An 18,295-nucleotide genomic window follows, 5' to 3' on the forward strand; every position below is an offset into this window, starting at 1 on the left:
GCCAAATGTGAGAAAGCTCTACCTCCTTTAGTGGACTTTGCTATCCTAGGAACGACCAAAAGTCCAGTGTTTTGTGACCTTAGGGTGCGTGATGGGTTGTAACGTGGTAGAAGGCTAGTTAGGTACGCAGGAGCTAAACCATTTAGGGCCTTATAGGTAAGTAATGATAATTTGTAACTGATACAGAACTTAATAGGTAGCCAGTGCAGAGACTGTAAAATTGGGGTAATATGATCATATTTTCTTGACCTGGTAAGGACTCTAGCTGCTGTATTTTGGACTACCAGTAGCTTGTTTATTGACGAAGCAGGACAACCACCTAGAAGTGCATTACAATAGTCCAGTCTAGAGGTCATGAATGCATGAACTAGCTTTTCTGCATCAGAAACAGATAACATGTTGCGTAGCTTGGCAATGTTTCTAAGATGGAAGAATGCAGTTTTTGTAACATTGGAAATATGATTTTCAAAAGACAAATTGCTGTCTAATATAACACCCAGATTTCTGACTGTAGAGGAAGTAACAGTGCATCCGTCTAGTTGCAGATTGTAATCTACAAGATTCTGTGTAGTGTTTTTTGGTCCAATAATTAATATTTCTGTCTTATCCGAATTTAATTGGAGAAAATTATTTGTCATCCAATCTTTTACATTTTTAACACACTCTGTTAGCTTAGATAATTGGGAAGTTTCATCTGGTCTCGTTGAGATATATAGCTGAGTATCATCAGCATAACAGTGGAAGCTAATTCCATATTTTCTAATAATATTACCAAGGGGCAACATGTATATTGAAAATAGAAGGGGACCTAGGACGGATCCTTGTGGCACTCCATATTTTACTGATGATAAATGAGATGACTCCCCATTTAAGTAAACAAAATGGTAGCGATCGGACAGGTAGGATCTAAACCATCTTAGAGCCTGCCCTTGAATACCTGTATAGTTTTGTAATCTATCTATAAGTATGTCATGATCTATGGTGTCGAACGCAGCACTAAGATCAAGTAAGACTAGAAATGAGATGCAGCCTTGGTCTGACGCAAGGAGCAGGTCATTTGTAATTTTAACAAGTGCAGTTTTTTGTGCTATGGTGGGGCCTAAAACCTGACTGAAATTCTTCATACAGATCATTTTTTATGCAGGAAGTGCTCAATTGAGCAGACACAACTTTTTCTAAAATTTTAGACATAAATGGAAGATTTGAAATAGGCCTATAATTTGCCAGTACACTAGGATCTAGTTTTGGTTTCTTAATAAGAGGCTTGTTAACCGGCAGCTTGAATGGTTTTGGGACGTGACCTAAAGATAACGACGAGTTTATGATATTGAGAAGCAGTTCTTCGGCTACAGGTAACAGCTCTTTCAGTAATTTAGAGGGTACAGGATCTAATAAACATGTTGTTGGTTTAGATACAGTGATAAGTTTATTTAGCTCTTCCTGTCCTATGGTGGTGAAGCACTGCAGTTTATCTTTGGGTGCGATGGATGAAACTGAAGTGTTAGACGCTGTAGAATCTACATTCGCTATTATATTTCTAATGTTATCTATTTTATCAGTGAAGAAATTCATAAAGTCATTACTATTTAACGTTGGTGGAATATTTGAATCAGGTGGCGTCTGGTAATTAGTTAAGTTAGCCACTGTGCTAAATAAAAACCTTGGATTGTTTTGGTTATTTTCAATGAGTTTGTGTATATGCCCTAGCAGTTTTTAGAGCCTGTCTATAGCTGGACATACTGTTTTTCAATGCAATTCTAAAAACTTCCAAGTTCGTTTTTCTCCATTTGCGTTCAAGACTACAAGTTTCTTTCTTAAGAGAGTGAGTATTACTGTTATACCATGGTACAGTACGTTTTTCTCCAACCTTTTTCAATTTGATTGGGGCAACAGCTTCTAATGTATTAGAGAAAATAGTGCCCATGTTGTCAGTAATTTCATCTACTTCATGTGTATTTTTGGGTACAAATAGCAGTTGAGATAGATCAGGCAGGTTATTTGCGAATCTTTCTTTGGTGGCTGGAACAATAGTTCTGCCCAGACGGTATCGCTGAGACATATAGTTAATATCAGTTATACGCAGCATGCACGATACAAGGAAATGGTCTGTAATATCATCACTTTGAGGTACAATATCTATAGCAGTAAGATCGATGCCATGCGATATAATTAAATCTAGTGTATGATTAAAACGATGAGTGGGCCCGGTGACATTTTGCTTGACTCCAAAGGAGTTTATTAGGTCAGTAAACGCAAGTCCTAATGTATCATTTGCATTATCAGCGTGAATATTAAAATCTCCCATGATTAGCGCCTTATCAACTGTAACTAGAAGGTCTGAGAGGAAATCTGCAAATTCTTTTAGGAATTCTGTATACGGCCCTGGTGGTCTATACACAGTAGCCAGAGCAAGAGATACATTAGATTTCTTTTGCATGTCTGACAGAGTAACATTTAGCAGATGTGTCAGCCGCGCCACAAGCATATGTTCTCATCGCTTCCTAACGTTACGGTTCATCCACTGATGGCAGATGGGCAATTCCGATGGTGCTTTCCTGGATCTTGACAGTATATGGGATGGTCACAGGCCTCCCGGTTTTCATCCAAAATATCTTTAACCCCTTTGCTGTCAAGGATCGTTACCGGCCCGAGATTATTGTTTTACTTTCACAGCACGTTAAACCTCAATCTCTCACTTGACCTGGAGAATGTGCATCAGTTGAAAGTTTAAAGACTCTAGCTTCGATATTTGACCAATGTTTTGATAAAACATTGTTGCAGTGACCGTCATTTATGTCAGGAGTACAAAATTGGAGTCATTTTTAGAATAAAAACTCACCAAGCATTCATATTCAGTCACGTCTGCAGTGGTTTGTGTTCTCATAGATTCACTGAAAAGCGTCAAATGGGGTTTATTGTCAAAAGTTGCATATACACAGAGATATGTTTACTTCAGTCAGAATCCTAATTTCTAATCATTTTCCACTGATTTACGCGATCTGATGATAATGATCCGTTCTCAGTCCTGTCTCTGTGTGAATAGTCTTCCGTGTGCGCGCGCTGACAGAGACCGGATTCGCCCGTGTCTTGTCCATCATAACTGTGCATCATATCCCGCCCCATCCTACCCATGATGCATTTCCTTTTGTCAAAGGTTGTAAGAAAATGTTTTGTATTTTTATAGTAAGGTTTTTGATAATAGTGGGGTAAATGTATACTGGAATAATGATAAATGAAGAATCAGGATTTTGTGTCATACCTGGCCCATGTGTGAAAGGCTCGTTTCGTAACAATAGAATCATGAATGGGGCAGTTTTGCCAGTCCAAACAAAAGATAATTACATTCCAGGAGTCATAAATCAAAAACACACATGACACGGTCTTAGAAAAGGTTTAATAAAATTCACACTTTGTGGGATTATATTCTGAAATGTCAAAATGAAGTATTAGTAGACTTGTGGCTTTAGCTTCATTATGTATCTAAAAGTCATATCCTACAAATCACTTTTAAATAGGTTTTTAATATTTTTACCGACATGTTTGAGCTTACATACATCTCTATTATAACAGTCTAAGTAATTCTGATTCCTGAACAGTAAACTTTGAGGTGTCAGCTGTGTGAACAGATGTTGATTATGTATATAGTAAGAAAGACTCCTTAAAGACTAGTTTAATTTTGGGCATGTCATTCGTGTCTCCATGCTGAAAATGGGGGGGGGGGGGTGACAAGTAAGGGGTTCAATTGTGTTCCAAAGACGAATGAAGTTTCTACAGGTTTGGAACGACACGGAGGTAAGTGATTAGTGACACCATTTTCATTTTGGGAGGAGGATCCCTTTAATAGCATTACTTTGAGTTGAGGACAATTGACACTGTTTCGTGTTTGCTTCAAGACAGTCGAGAATGACTTCCATTTAAAACTTGAGCTCAGCAATTTGAGTTGGATTTAAAGCCGCAAGTAATCCACATAACTTTATATTGTGAATATCGGGAGCCAAACTACCGTTTGGAAGACAAATTAAAATAGGGGAACCTTGAGCTGCCCCAGGTTAACAACTGGAAGATGGATAGAGGAATGCCTTGGTTTAATAGTGCGAGGAAAAAACAACTGGGAAGAGGCATGTAATCCCGGATTCTGTCGAACCAAAACAATAGACAAAGAGATACCTCGGTTCTGCACGGTTTATTAAAAACACTAGATTTACATGACCAGAGTAACTTCTCCACTAGAAACCACAGTCTGCTCCCCAGAGACAGCCTTGATACGAGTTTCTCTTCCTGAAAGAGAAGTGTTAGAAGTGAGAACGCACTTCTAAAATGCTCAGTTCCTTTTGTCGAGAGAAAGCAAGAACTCACGTTTCCTGGTGCAGCTTTGCTCACAAGAGCCAGATGATGGATGGCACACCTCTGTACTGCAGTGGATGAAGACCTGACAGGGAAGAAAGAGGCCCAAGTCATAGAACCCACAAGTAGTAAATACACAAATGTTCAAGTAAAGGGAGGCATACGGTTTCCTGCAGAGCAGCCAGTGAGGCTGGATCTACAAATGTGAACATCTTCACAACAAAGCGCTTGTAGTGGTTTGGGAACTGAAGACCAGACGATCCAGTCACTGGAACCATTGTGGTAAGATAGCGGTCGTCCTGGTAAGGGCATCTGAAGACAAAAGAGAAGGTTAGAAAGGGTCTCCCAGCAGACTAAGAGAATGAAGATTGGCTGTACACTCACCCGTCGATCAGAAGGTCCCACTGGGGGAGACTGAGTGGACTGGGGGTTGAAGTAGTCCAACAACGTCCCAGCATCAGGACAATGTTGGGGTCAGTCCTCTCCATAATGTGAACCTCAACATACACAGGCTCTCGCAGGACTTTTGTGATGGGATAATCAGCGTCACTGTAGTAGGAAGTGTAAGCCTCATCCCCTGAGGAACAACACTGGGGTTTAACCAGACTCCAGTTTGAAAGGCTTTAGGCAGACACCGGACAAGACCTTACCTTCAGCACAGCCTTTGGTGACACATTGGCCATTGGCCAGTCTGAGCTCCACCCTGAGAGGTCCAGGAGCGGCTACTGGTGGAGGTGGAGGAACAGAGTTGACCTCCACAACCAGAGCTTCCACAGAAGTTCCCGAATATCTACACTGGAAGAGAAACCTGGACGACACACAGCAAACTTGTAGCATTTATCAGGGATTAGTGGTCACACCAAGTCATGGATCACCTACTCAAAATGACTGTCCCTTGTGATGGAACCATATGGTCCAATCCCCACTTCATACGATGAGGTCATTTGGTTTTCATACACCACATATCCACCGTCCTCCTGTCAATAGAAACGGTGTCAGCATCCAGTCCAAGCGATGCAGAATAAAAGCAGTAGCAGCTGCTTACCATCACGCTCGTGCCACATGCAGTCACAGGAAACTGGTATATAGCAAAGGAAGGTGTAGACCCCACAGGAGCACAAGGTGGGTCGTTTCCACCCAGTAGTTGAACAGAATCCAGACTCAGTCGAGGCAAGGTAACGTCTCGAGACACCACTACCACAAACTGACCATCTCTAATACACTGGACAGTCACTAGAACAAGAGCAGGTTAAATTTAGAGAAACTGTTTAACACGAACAGAATAACATGGAGAATGTTTACCTGCCCTCCCATAGAAACACTGCTGTCCATTAAAGCAGCAGTTGATAGCTTCACACTCAGCACCACTGATCCCAGGTAGACCACATTGGATCTGCTCAGAATCAGCTACAGCACATTTATCAAGTTGAACTGGCTTCTCAATTGGAAACTGCGGCTTTGGTTGTGGAACTGGCTTCTGAAGCGGAAACTGCGGCTTAGGTTGTTGTGGAACTGGCTTCTGAAGCGGAAACTGCGGCTTAGGTTGTTGTGGAACTGGCTTCTGAAGCGGAAACTGCAGCTTAGGTTGTTGTGGAACTGGCTTCTGAAGCGGAAACTGCAGCTTAGGTTGTTGTGGAACTGGCTTCTGAAGCGGAAACTGCGGCTTAGGTTGTTGTGGAACTGGCTTCTGAAGCGGAAACTGCGGCTTAGGTTGTTGTGGAACTGGCTTCTGAAGCGGAAACTGCGGCTTAGGTTGTTGTGGAACTGGCTTCTGAAGCGGAAACTGCGGCTTAGGTTGTTGTGGAACTGGCTTCTGAAATGGAAATTGCTGCTTAGGTTGTTGTGGAACTGGCTTCTGAAACGGAAACTGCTGGTTAGTTAGCTGTTGAACTGGCTTCTGGAGCTGAAACTGCTGGTCAGTTTGCTGGATCATCAGAGCTTGAGTATCCTGAAGCGATTGACTCCACTGTGGGACAGCATGACAGAAAGCACAGACCACCAAAATCTGAGCCAAACACCAAATTCCAGCCATTGTTCAACAGCTAAACACAAAGTGAAGCTATTGCCCTTTGGTCTTTTTGTATTCTACAGATTCCAGCTAATTAATGATAGCCCCTCCCTCTTCATTAACAACTGGGTGATTCTCATTGGATCTCGAGATTCAATTCTTATTGAGAAAAAACGCGTATAAAAGCAACACAGAGGCTGCGTCCACATCTTCACTGACAAGTCTCTCAAGACTCGTTCACGCGGACGCTAAACATTCTTTCCAAATCTTTATCTTCGTCTGATACAGGCTCAAACATATCAGGTTGGATGCCTAATCTCGCCATCGTTCACGCTGGACAGAAGAGAGCCACGCTGTGAAACATCCAATCAGAGCAGAGCTCAACATTATTGTTCATGACCCTTCCAAATAATTCTAGGGACAAATCCCAGGGTTGTAAATGGACATGTAAAACCGTTCCAGAGAATTTTTGCCCATACCCAAGCCACGTACCTTTTATGTAGATCTCATTTAAAATATTGTATCAATGCATTCTATGGCACCTTTAATTGGGATTATGAGCTCATATTTTGGCCGGAAGCAATCATTTGAATTTCTCAACGATGGATTTGTTTCTTATAAACAGACAGCCTTTCCCTTCACAAGACCGTAATTGATGTGAATTACTTGTGGATTATTTTGATATTTATAATAGCTCTTTGGACTTTCGTTCTGATGCCACCCATTCACTGCAGAGGATTCATTGGGGAGCAAGCGATGTAATTCTACATTTTTCCAAATCTTTTTTGTCAGGAGTACAAAATAAATAGGAGTCATTTTTAGAATAGAAACTCACCAAGCATTCATATTCAGTCACGTCTGCAGTGGTTTGTGTTCTCATAGATTCACTGAAAAGCGTCAAATGGGGTTTATTGTCAAAAGTTGCATATACACAGAGATATGTTTACTTCAGTCAGAATCTTCATTTCTAATCATTTTCCACTGATTTACGCGATCTGATGATAATGATCCACTCCCAGTCCTGTCTCTGTGTGAATAGTCTTCCGTGTGCGCGCTGACAGAGACCGGATTCGCCCGTGTCTTGTCCATCATAACTGTGCATCATATCCCGCCCCATCCTACCCATGATGCATTTCCTGTACACATCTGTGTTGATATCTGACCACAACAACACAGAGAAACCTCTGTACCCATGAAATATCCAAATAATAAACACACGATTACGTTAGTTAATGGTTGGTATGTGATTTTGGGCGTTTTTATAACAATATTAAAAATGTACATCTGAAATGCTAACTTGTGCAGCGACGTAAAAGGCTATAAGTAGCATATTTTTACAGCAGTAAAATTCCACATGATCGCAAAAGGAAGTTATTACAAACAATCGGTTAATTTTCATGAATAGTCTTATGTAGCTTGATGCTAACGTTAGCTCTAATGCAGCTACATAGCAGGTGCAGTTCTTCTTCATAATGCATTTTGTAATCATTTTGTCAAAGGTTGTAAGAAAATGTTTTGTTGTATTTTTATAGTAAGGTTTTTGATAATAGTGCGGTAAATGTATACTGGAATAATGATAAATGAAGAATCAGGATTTTGGGTCATACCTGGCCCATGTGTGAAAGGCTCGTTTCGTAACAATAGAATCATGAATGGAGCAGTTTTGCCAGTCCAAACAAAAGATAATTGCATTCCAGGAGTCATAAATCATTTTTACTAGCCTTCTCTAAAAACACACATGACACCGTCTTAGAAATGGTTTCATAAAATTCACACTTTGTGGGATTATATTCTGAAATGTCAAAATGAAGTATTAGTAGACTTGTGGCTTTGCTTCATTATGTATCTAAAATCATATCCTACAAATCACTTTTAAATAGGTTTTAAATATTTTTACCGACATGTTTGAGCTTACATACATCTCTATTATAACAGTCTAAGTAATTCTGATTCCTGAACAGTAAACTTTGAGGTGTCAGCTGTGTGAACAGATGTTGATTATGTATATAGTAAGAAAGACTCTTAGCAGCAACCTTTTAATTTTGGGCATGTCATTCGTGTCTCCATGCTGAAAATGGGGGGGGGGGGGGGGTGACAAGTAAGGGGTTCAATTGTGTTCCAAAAACGAATGAAGTTTCTACAGGTTTCGAACGACACTGGGGTAAGTGATTAGTGACACCATTTTCATTTTGGGAGGAGGATCCCTTTAATAGCATTACTTTGAGTTGAGGACAATTGACACTGTTTCGTGTTTGCTTCAAGACAGTCGAGAATGACTTCCATTTAAAACTTGAGCTCAGCAATTTGAGTTGGATTTAATAAAGCAGCAAGTAATCCACATAACTTTATATTGTGAATATCGCGAGCCAAACTACCGTTTGGAAGACAAATTAAAACAGGGGAACCTTGAACTGCCCCAGGTTAACAACTGGAAGATGGATAGAGGAATGCCTTGGTTTAATAGTGCGAGGAAAAAAACAACTGGGAAGAGGCATGTAATCCCGGATTCTGTCGAACCAAAACAATAGACAAAGAGATACCTCAGTTCTGCACGGTTTATTAAAAACACTAGATTTACATGACCAGAGTGACTTCTCCACTAGAAACCACAGTCTGCTCCCCAGAGACAGCCTTGATACGAGTGTCTCTTCCTGAAAGAGAAGTGTTAGAAGTGAGAACGCACTTCTAAAATGCTCGGTTCCTTTTGTTGAGAGAAAGCAAGAACTCACGTTTCCTGGTGCAGCTTTGCTCACAAGAGCCAGATGATGGATGGCACACCTCTGTACTGCAGTGGATGAAGACCTGACAGGGAAGAAAGAGGCCCAAGTCATAGAACCCACAAGTAGTAAATACACAAATGTTCAAGTAAAGGGGGGCATACGGTTTCCTGCAGAGCAGCCAGTGAGGCTGGATCTACAAATGTGAACATCTTCACAACAAAGCGCTTGTAGTGGTTTGGGAACTGAAGACCAGACGATCCAGTCACTGGAACCATTGTGGTCAGATAGCGGTCGTCCGGGTAAGGGCATCTGAAGACAAAAGAGAAGGTTAGAAAGGGTCTCCCAGCAGACTAAAAGGATGAAGATTGGCTGTACACTCACCCGTCGATCAGAAGGTCCCACTGGGGGAGACTGAGTGGACTGGGGGTTGAAGTGGTCCAACAACGTCCCAGCATCAGGACAATGTTGGGGTCAGTCCTCTCCATAATATGAACCTCAACATACACAGGCTCTCGCAGGACTTTTGTGATGGAATAATCAGTGTCACTGTAGTAGGACGTGTAGGCTTCATCCCCTGAGGAACAACACTGGGGTTTAACCAGACTCCAGTTTGAAAGGCTTTAGGCAGACACCGGACAAGACCTTACCTTCAGCACAGCCTTTGGTGACACATTGGCCATTGGCCAGTCTGAGCTCCACCCTGAGAGGTCCAGGAGCGGCTACTGGTGGAGGTGGAGGAACAGAGTTGACCTCCACAACCAGAGCTTCCACAGAAGTTCCCGAATATCTACACTGGAAGAGAAACCTGGACGACACACAGCAAACTTGTAGCATTTATCAGGGATTAGTGGTCACACCAAGTCATGGATCACCTACTCAAAATGACTGTCCCTTGTGATGGAACCATATGGTCCAATCCCCACTTCATACGATGAGGTCATTCGGTTTTCATACACCACATATCCACCGTCCTCCTGTCAATAGAAACGGTGTCAGCATCCAGTCCAAGCGATGCAGAATAAAAGCAGTAGCAGCTGCTTACCATCACGCTCGTGCCACATGCAGTCACAGGAAACTGGTATATAGCAAAGGAAGGTGTAGACCCCACAGGAGCACAAGTTGGGTCGTTTCCACCCAGTAGTTGAACAGAATCCAGACTCAGTCGAGGCAAGGTAACGTCTCGAGACACCACTACCACAAACTGACCATCTCTAATACACTGGACAGTCACTAGAACAAGAGCAAGTTAAATTTAGACAAACTGTTTAACACGAACAGAATAACATGGAGAATGTTTACCTGCCCTCCCATAAAAACAATGCTGTCCATTAAAGCAGCAGTTGATAGCTTCACACTCAGCACCACTGATCCCAGGTAGACCACATTGGATCTGCTCAGAATCAGCTACAGCACATTTATCAAGTTGAACTGGCTTCTCAATTGGAAACTGCGGCTTAGGTTGTTGTGGAACTGGCTTCTGAAGCGGAAACTGCGGCTTAGGTTGTTGTGGAACTGGCTTCTGAAGCGGAAACTGCGGCTTAGGTTGTTGTGGAACTGGCTTCTCAATTGGAAACTGTGGCTTTGGTTGTTGTGGAACTGGCTTCTGAAACGGAAACTGCGGCTTAGGTTGTTGTGGAACTGGCTTCTGAAAAGGAAATTGCTGCTTAGGTTGTTGTGGAACTGGCTTCTGAAACGGAAACTGCTGGTTAGTTAGCTGTTGAACTGGCTTCTGGAGCTGAAACTGCTGGTCAGTTTGCTGGATCATCAGAGCTTGAGTATCCTGAAGCGATTGACTCCACTGTGGGACAGCATGACAGAAAACACAGACCACCAAAATCTGAGCCAAACACCAAATTCCAGCCATTATTCAACAGCTAAACACAAAGTGAAGCTATTGCCCTTTGGTCTTTTTGTATTCTACAGATTCCAGCTAATTAATGATAGCCCCTCCCTCTTCATTAACAACTGGGTGATTCTCATTGGATCTCGAGATTCAATTCTTATTGAGAAAAAACGCGTATAAAAGCAACACAGAGGCTGCGTCCACATCTTCACTGACAAGTCTCTCAAGACTCGTTCACGCGGACGCTAAACATTCTTTCCAAATCTTTATCTTCGTCTGATACAGGCTCAAACATATCAGGTTGGATGCCTAATCTCGCCATCGTTCACGCTGGACAGAAGAGAGCCACGCTGTGAAACATCCAATCAGAGCAGAGCTCAACATTATTGTTCATGACCCTTCCAAATAATTCTAGGGACAAATCCCAGGGTTGTAAATGGACATGTAAAACCGTTCCAGAGAATTTTTGCCCATACCCAAGCCACATACCTTTTATGTAGATCTCATTTAAAATATTGTATCAATGCATTCTATGGCACCTTTAATTGGGATTATGAACTCATATTTTGGCTGGAAGCAATCATTTGAATTTCTCAACGATGGATTTGTTTCTTATAAACAGACAGCCTTTCCCTTCACAAGACCGTAATTGATGTGAATTACTTGTGGATTATTTTGATATTTATAATAGCTCTTTGGACTTTCGTTCTGATGCCACCCATTCACTGCAGAGGATTCATTGGGGAGCAAGTGATGTAATTCTACAGTTTTCCAAATCTTTTCCAATGATAAACTAAAAGCTCTTTAAAAAAGAGAGAGATTTTTATGAATATTCTCTATTATTTGAGTCATATCAGGCACTTTTTTAATGACATTCTTTGTCTATCATAGACACACTGTCAAACTTATATGGGATCTTCTCCCATATAAGGACACGGAAAGCTGCCGGCCCTGACAGGCTGGAAGGCATCATCCTAAAGAGCTGAAAAGAACAACTGAGCCCGGTGTTCAGAGGACTGTTTCAGAAATCAATTGACACGCACACAATACCAGTGATATGGAAAACAGGGGAAATAGTACCACTTCCTAAGAAACCCAAACCAGTTGGATTAAATGATTTTAGACCAGTGACACTCACTTCTGTTGCCATGAAGTGCTTTGAGCGGATCATTTTAACACGTCTTAAAATACAAACTCATGAACACATGGACACATTACAGTTTGCGTACAGAGAGAGGAGGGGAGTGGAAGATGCTGTCACAACCCTCCTGAATGGAATTTATAAACATCTGGAAACAACTGCCTCTCATGTACGCATTCTGTTTGCAGACTTCTCTTCAGTTTTCAACACCATTCAGTCACACATGTTGATAGAGAAGCTGACCCAAATGGGTGTAAACCTCATTTTGGTGCAGTGGATTCCGGATTTTTTAACAGGGAGACAACAGTATGTGAGGGCGGGTTACAGTCATTCTAGAACCATTATTACAAACACGGGTGTGCCACAAGGATGTGTTTTATCACCATTGTTATTTATTTTATACACTAATGATTGTGTTAGCCACCACTCCAACTGTTCACTAATTAAGTTTGCAGATGATGCTGCACTAGTTGGTTTTCTAACAGACAGTGATCAAGACTACAGGTCTGAGGTTGACCATTTCCATGACTGGTGCAATCAAAATTCACTTATTTTAAACGTGTCTAAAACAAAAGAAATGGTGATTGATTTTAGGAAAAGGCCCCCTCCATTGCAACCTATCACTATTCATGGGACAGTCATTGAGACAGTGGAGGAGTATAAGTATCTAGGCACTATTATTGATCACAAACTCACCTGGTCTTCTAATACATTGGCACGATACTCAAAAGCACAGCAAAGGCTTCATTTTTTAAGGAAATTGCGTAGTTTTAATGCAGACACCACAACTCTGACATTGTTTTATTTAACTTTTATTCAGAGTGTGGTGACTTTCGCCATCCAGTGCTGGGGGGGTGCTCTTTCTGTCCAAAACAGAAACATGCTGGACAGGGTGACTAAGATGGGCAGGAAAATCACTGGATCCGAAATAAAAAACATAACTACCCTCACCGAACAGTATACCCTCAATCTGGCCCTGAGGATACTGGATGATCCATCCCACCCACTTTTTTCAGAGTTTTCCCCCCTGCCCTCTGGATGTAGATTCAGAATGCCCCGGACTAAAACTAAACGTGCCATTTTATCTTTTGTGCCAAGGAGCATACAGTTACTGAACAAATCAAGCTCAGGCACATAGATATATTTTAAAAGTGCACCTTTTACCATTTATTATTTCCTTAATTGTATGCATTTTTAGCTACTGGACTGATGCGCTGTCATTACTGTGTTGATCTTGTTGTTGTTGATGTCAATGTTCTGTATTCTTTATGTCCTCAATGTGGTTAGATGTTTGTTGTGTCCTTTCTTTTACTATTTATCTATTGTTATTTATTGTTGTTTGTGCTTAAATGTTCAATGTGGCTCCACTGAGTGCAAGACAAATTCCCCTCGGGGCAATAAAGGTTCATTCATTCAACTTTAATTGTAAAATTGTGAATAAGTGTAGATGAAAATCTCAGATCCTTATCAAGCCTTCCATTGGCTAGTGACATTCCAGAACGTTCTCATTTGTTAATTACAGGCCCAGAGACCTTTGGAGGTCCAAAGGTAATCAATCAAGCTGAAAGGGGAGGAGCCGCTTAAATTCAAAGCTGTACTTAATGGCAAAGACGAGCACTGGTGGGTATTGTGTTAACGTTTGTCAGGATGGGTCCTCTGCAATGTGTGTTAGTGCTGGTTGTGCTTGTGGTGTTTGATCTGAAGAATGCTTTTGGAAGTTTGAGTTCCAGTCAAAGTCCAAAAAGCAAGAAGCATCAATCATATCCAGCTTCCAGAGTGACTGTTTCTTCTCAAGTGCTCGGGAACACTTTGCAGAAGGCCTCTCTGTTTCAGAGTCTCGACTACAGAGGATTTGCACAAGAGCCTCTTGGTCTTCAGGAGAAGCAGGTGTTGCAGGGTCCAGTGAAGCCTTTGGACTGGAGGTTTCCCATTGTTCCAGAAGTGCCGAGTGAGATGGCGGTGGACTTCCATTTGAGGCAACCTGTGACCCCAAGTAGTGTAGCTATTCAATGCGGTGAGAACCGGATTCATGTGGAGGTACAGCAGGACTTGTTTAGCAATGGTGAACTGATCCAGCCATCTGGTCTAACTCTGGGAGGATGTCCTGTTGTCAGTTTGGTCCCAGGCTCTAAGGTGCTCTTCTTTGAGAATGAACTGCAGGACTGCAACAGTGTCTTGATGGTAAGAGCTGTTAAGTGTTCCTAGATTTATTGAACCCTACTAAAAATGGGGCCCTTGTTTTGGTATACGTTCTAGATTCAGGGAACCATCCATGGGACGGTTGTCTTTTAGTGGGAAAGACTCTTAATAACTGTTTACTCGGGTAACCAAGTGTTATGGCATGACTTGCTAAGATGCCTTTTGGAATGGGTTCTCTTTTTCGGAGAACCCTCTTGGTAACAACGTCAGTATAGATGACCAAGGATGAGCTTGTCTACACCTTTGCCCTTACCTACACTCCTGAGGCGTTTGCTGGCACTCCGATTACCCGTGCAGGTGGTGCAGTTATTGGAGTTCAATGCCACTATCAAAGGTAAGTGACCTTTTGTTACTTGTGGCATTGCTTGCAGTGGTGGAACTGGAAGCCCATTTAATTGGTCACTTCTTGAAATGCAGGTTTCAAAATGCCAGCAGTAGTGCCTTGAAGCCAACTTGGGTCCCTTATGCCTCAATGGAGGCTGGTGAAGAAGTCTTTGTGTTCTCCCTGAAGCTCATGACTGGTTTGTGCAGTTTCTCTAGACCTTCTGCCTTGTGAACGAGGCTGTGCCTAAGCAGTTCTTCCCTCTTGCAGATGACTGGTCCTATGAGAGGCCTTCAAACTCTTACTTCCTGGGTGACGTTATTAATGTTGAGGCATCTGTGAAGGTATACAACCACGTCCCTCTGCGTGTGTTTGTGGACCGCTGTATGGCCACCCAAGTACCTGATGTGAACGCCCTTCCGAGATATTTGTTCATTGAGAATCATGGGTGTGTTCATGTCACCAGATGCTGCAGAGTTGACATGAGTTTGCTCCTTGTAACCGCTTTGTCCCTGACAACTACTTTTTACTCGGATGTCTTGTGGATGCCAAGGTCACAGCTTCCAGCTCGCGCTTCATGCCTCGATCCCAGGAAGACAAAATCCGGTTCCAGCTGGAGGCCTTCATGTTCCAGGGGGGATCCAGTCCTTCTGTCTGTATTATGAGTGTTGGAGAATGACCTCTCCCATTTGCTTTGGTTCGTGTCCCCTTACCCGTGGTGTCTCTTGCAGATCTACATGACGTGTGTTCTGAAGGCCACTCTTGCTTCTGCACCTAGTGACGCGCTCCACAAATCCTGTTCTTTGCCAATGGGTATGTTCATGCCACTTACAAATACATTTAAAGGTGCCATGTCTGAGATTTCGTATTGCAGGTGGCTTGCTGCTGATGGGAACAACCAGGTTTGTGGTTGCTGTGACTCAACATGTGGTCCTGATGGTGGAACTGCTGCTTCTCCTTTTGGAGGTAGGAAGGTGTTTTCAGTGGGAAGGGAAGGCCTCGCTCGGTCCTGTAGTGGTTCAAGAGCACAAGAAGACATTAGCTGGTCTTCAATAAATGTGGGGGAGCAAACTTATTCTCGTTTCTGTTTTTCTTGTCTAGTTTAACCCTTTCGAGTCGATTAACGCATGTGTTATTTTCTCCTGATAACCCCAAAAAGAACTTAAATTACACTGTTTTAATCATACAGATAAGAGCAATACATCAATCGAATCAGTAAAGGGTTTAGTTTTTTTTGGATCCAGACATTAAACCCTTTTGTGCACTTATAAAATAAAGATGACAAACAAGATGCGCTGTCTGCAGCCTTTGTCTCCGCTGATCGGCATGTACAAACACGTCATTAAAATGAAATGAATATCTATAGAAAGCCTGTAATGTCTACTTTTAAACTAAACAAGTGCTGCCGAAATATTCTGAGATAAAGTAATCCTTATGAAAACAAGGCAACGTCTGTTTTTCATGTCTCCCTTCATTATATCTAATGTGAACGCGCTATTCACAGTCCCACACAGAAGAAAAAGCAGCGAGAATGTTCTTAAAGTTTTTATTTTACTGTTTGCTTCGCGATGAAAGGAATAAGACCTAAATCACTCCAAAAAGATGTGATGTGGTTGAGGATTTGGGAAATGGATTTCCTCAAAAGTCTCTTTATTTATTTGTACTAGTTTTCACATAACGTGTAAACATTTTATTAGTTAGACTTTTTCCAAACTATAATTCCTGACTAAATGTATAATCAAGTGAAACATTATGAAGTTTCAGTAACCGTATACAATACTATACCATTCAAAAGCTTGATGTAAATAATATAAATGTAACAAATAGAGATAACTCTAACAAATGTAAAAACCATGCAGTTCTTTCAATTTATTCCCCCTAAAAAAAAACTGAAAAATATTCTCCGCTCTTTTCAACATTAATAATAAAAAATAATTATAGATTTCTTTTTTTTTTGGTAGAAAATAAGATTGTTAAAAGGATTTCTGAAGTATTGCGTGACTGAAGGATGCCAAGAAATTTGTTTGAAAGTAAGCTTTGATTGTTCCTAAAAAACGGTTTAACTGCTCCCCCAAGTGGATATTAAATTATGTTGTGGGATAATTAAATATATTCTTCATAAACTACAAACATAAAATTATATACTTTTATTTTGTTCTCACATTCTTTCTTGTAAGTCCTCCCTCTCAGTGGCACAGTTGAATGGGAGGCTCATTATGCAGCTCATTATGCAGGCCTTTGTCTTTTCAGGTGTAAATCACAATGATATTCATGATAGTTGTCGCCTACTCGCATATGACTTTTACCAACAAAAAGTGTCTTAGAAAATTTAAATATATTGTTTTCTGTGAATCAGTAAACAAGATGATTTTCACATAATTTAGAAAGAAAAATTCTAGGCTACAAGCTCCAGTTCTCAACTTTTCCGGCAACCAATTTTATGTATGTGTTTTATTCCCTTATTCAAGTGATTTAACATTTTGAGCTTTTCACTAACCATCCATAACATTTTTATTTCTCTAAAATACAATCATGTACATGCATGCATCTCACATATTATTATAGCCCAGTTTGTGCTGATTACAGTGATATTAGACTTTAACTATTTAGATGTTTATAAGAAACTGAAAAAAGCACAAATATCAGGGCATGACAAAACTTATCCAGGCCACAAAAATACCCTTAGACTCCAGAGGGTTAACTTTCATGCATATTATCTTTAACATTGGAAGTGGAAACACTGAAACAGTCTGATGTGATTTACTGAAAGGAAGACCAGCTCCCCTTTGATCCATCTGTGAAAATCGGAGGATTGTCTGTTTCCTGTCTCTATATCTTTGATATTCATTTGTCAGCAACCAGACCACACCACAGTTCATAGTACTTTATTACCATATACCACATGAACATCATATCGTAAGGGTTATCGATGAGGATTTTGGACAGTACAGTATCACTTGTGCTTGTAAACTTGCCCGGGTATGTTGTATAACCTGCTTTCTTCCCTGAACTCAGAGAAACATGAAGAAGTGACTCTCAGATCAGTGGCACATAAGAATGAACTGCACTCGAGTGCTTTCAATCATTCAGATGGTTTCTTCTTCTGGACTGAAGCAGGCTCACTAACACAACACTAGGCGTACAGATCCAAGGGCAGGTTACACTCACAGAGCGATCCTCAAACCTGGCCCACAAGATCCAGATCCTGCACAGCGTTGTTTTGGAGAAAGTTACTTTTAAAAGTAATGCATTCAAATAGTGCCTTACTCCCTAAAAACGTGTTACGTTACTTGGTCACTTTTTTATGGGAAGAAATGCATTACGTTACTTTTTGAGTTACTTTTTAAATCTGGACAGGGCTTGCTTGTTTGTTTGTAATATATAAAATTATTTTACAAATGTAAAAGTGAAGTGAATGAGGCAGGCTGAAGGAAATGAACGTCTGTACAGTGGAGGGCGCAGAAGCTAGTTCAACACTCTTCAGCAATAACAGCACTCAAACAAATGTGTCCTTTCTAGTTTTGGATGAACCATCGAAGGTCAGTAGCAGACGTTGGTTAATAAAATGGGATTGAAATAAAGGGCATTCATATTAAAGAATACTTAGTCTGTTTTTGTGAGAGTGAGATGAGTCAATAAATGTTCATATTTATGTTCCTGGAGCACAAAACCTTAAGTTGCTGGGGTATATTTATCCCAATAGCCAAAAATCCATTGT

The 18,295-nt window shown here is 41.2% G+C and overlaps 3 protein-coding genes across 4 annotated transcripts; 1 reads left to right on the forward strand and 2 right to left on the reverse strand.

Moving 5' to 3' along the window:
• Positions 1-4,164: 4,164 nt before the first annotated feature.
• Positions 4,165-6,401, reverse strand: LOC113060999 (zona pellucida sperm-binding protein 4-like). The gene is made up of 8 exons (XM_026230233.1): positions 5,647-6,401; positions 5,390-5,577; positions 5,224-5,321; positions 4,995-5,152; positions 4,729-4,921; positions 4,509-4,656; positions 4,357-4,429; positions 4,165-4,278 (listed from the first exon to the last, which is right to left on the reverse strand). The coding sequence occupies exons 1-8, from the start codon at positions 6,374-6,376 to the stop codon at positions 4,202-4,204; spliced, it is 1,665 nt and encodes a 554-aa protein (XP_026086018.1). The 5' UTR covers positions 6,377-6,401; the 3' UTR covers positions 4,165-4,201.
• Positions 6,402-8,900: 2,499 nt separating this feature from the next.
• On the reverse strand, positions 8,901-10,951 carry LOC113061015 (zona pellucida sperm-binding protein 4-like). The gene is made up of 8 exons (XM_026230234.1): positions 10,372-10,951; positions 10,115-10,302; positions 9,949-10,046; positions 9,720-9,877; positions 9,454-9,646; positions 9,234-9,381; positions 9,082-9,154; positions 8,901-9,003 (listed from the first exon to the last, which is right to left on the reverse strand). The coding sequence occupies exons 1-8, from the start codon at positions 10,934-10,936 to the stop codon at positions 8,927-8,929; spliced, it is 1,500 nt and encodes a 499-aa protein (XP_026086019.1). The 5' UTR covers positions 10,937-10,951; the 3' UTR covers positions 8,901-8,926.
• Positions 10,952-13,688: 2,737 nt separating this feature from the next.
• On the forward strand, positions 13,689-15,644 carry LOC113061031 (zona pellucida sperm-binding protein 3-like). Of its 2 annotated transcripts, none has more exons than XM_026230235.1 (7): positions 13,689-14,237; positions 14,471-14,589; positions 14,673-14,776; positions 14,848-15,025; positions 15,112-15,229; positions 15,309-15,390; positions 15,452-15,644. In XM_026230235.1, the coding sequence occupies exons 1-7, from the start codon at positions 13,704-13,706 to the stop codon at positions 15,631-15,633; spliced, it is 1,317 nt and encodes a 438-aa protein (XP_026086020.1). In that variant the 5' UTR covers positions 13,689-13,703; the 3' UTR covers positions 15,634-15,644. The 2 variants fall into 2 exon arrangements, with proteins under 2 accessions (XP_026086020.1, XP_026086021.1); XM_026230236.1 differs by having other exon boundaries at positions 14,848-14,921; positions 15,452-15,544.
• The last annotated feature ends 2,651 nt before the right edge of the window (positions 15,645-18,295 follow it).

Source organism: Carassius auratus, chromosome 4, assembly GCF_003368295.1.
Source record: "Carassius auratus strain Wakin chromosome 4, ASM336829v1, whole genome shotgun sequence".
Taxonomy (NCBI): Eukaryota; Metazoa; Chordata; class Actinopteri; order Cypriniformes; family Cyprinidae; genus Carassius; species Carassius auratus.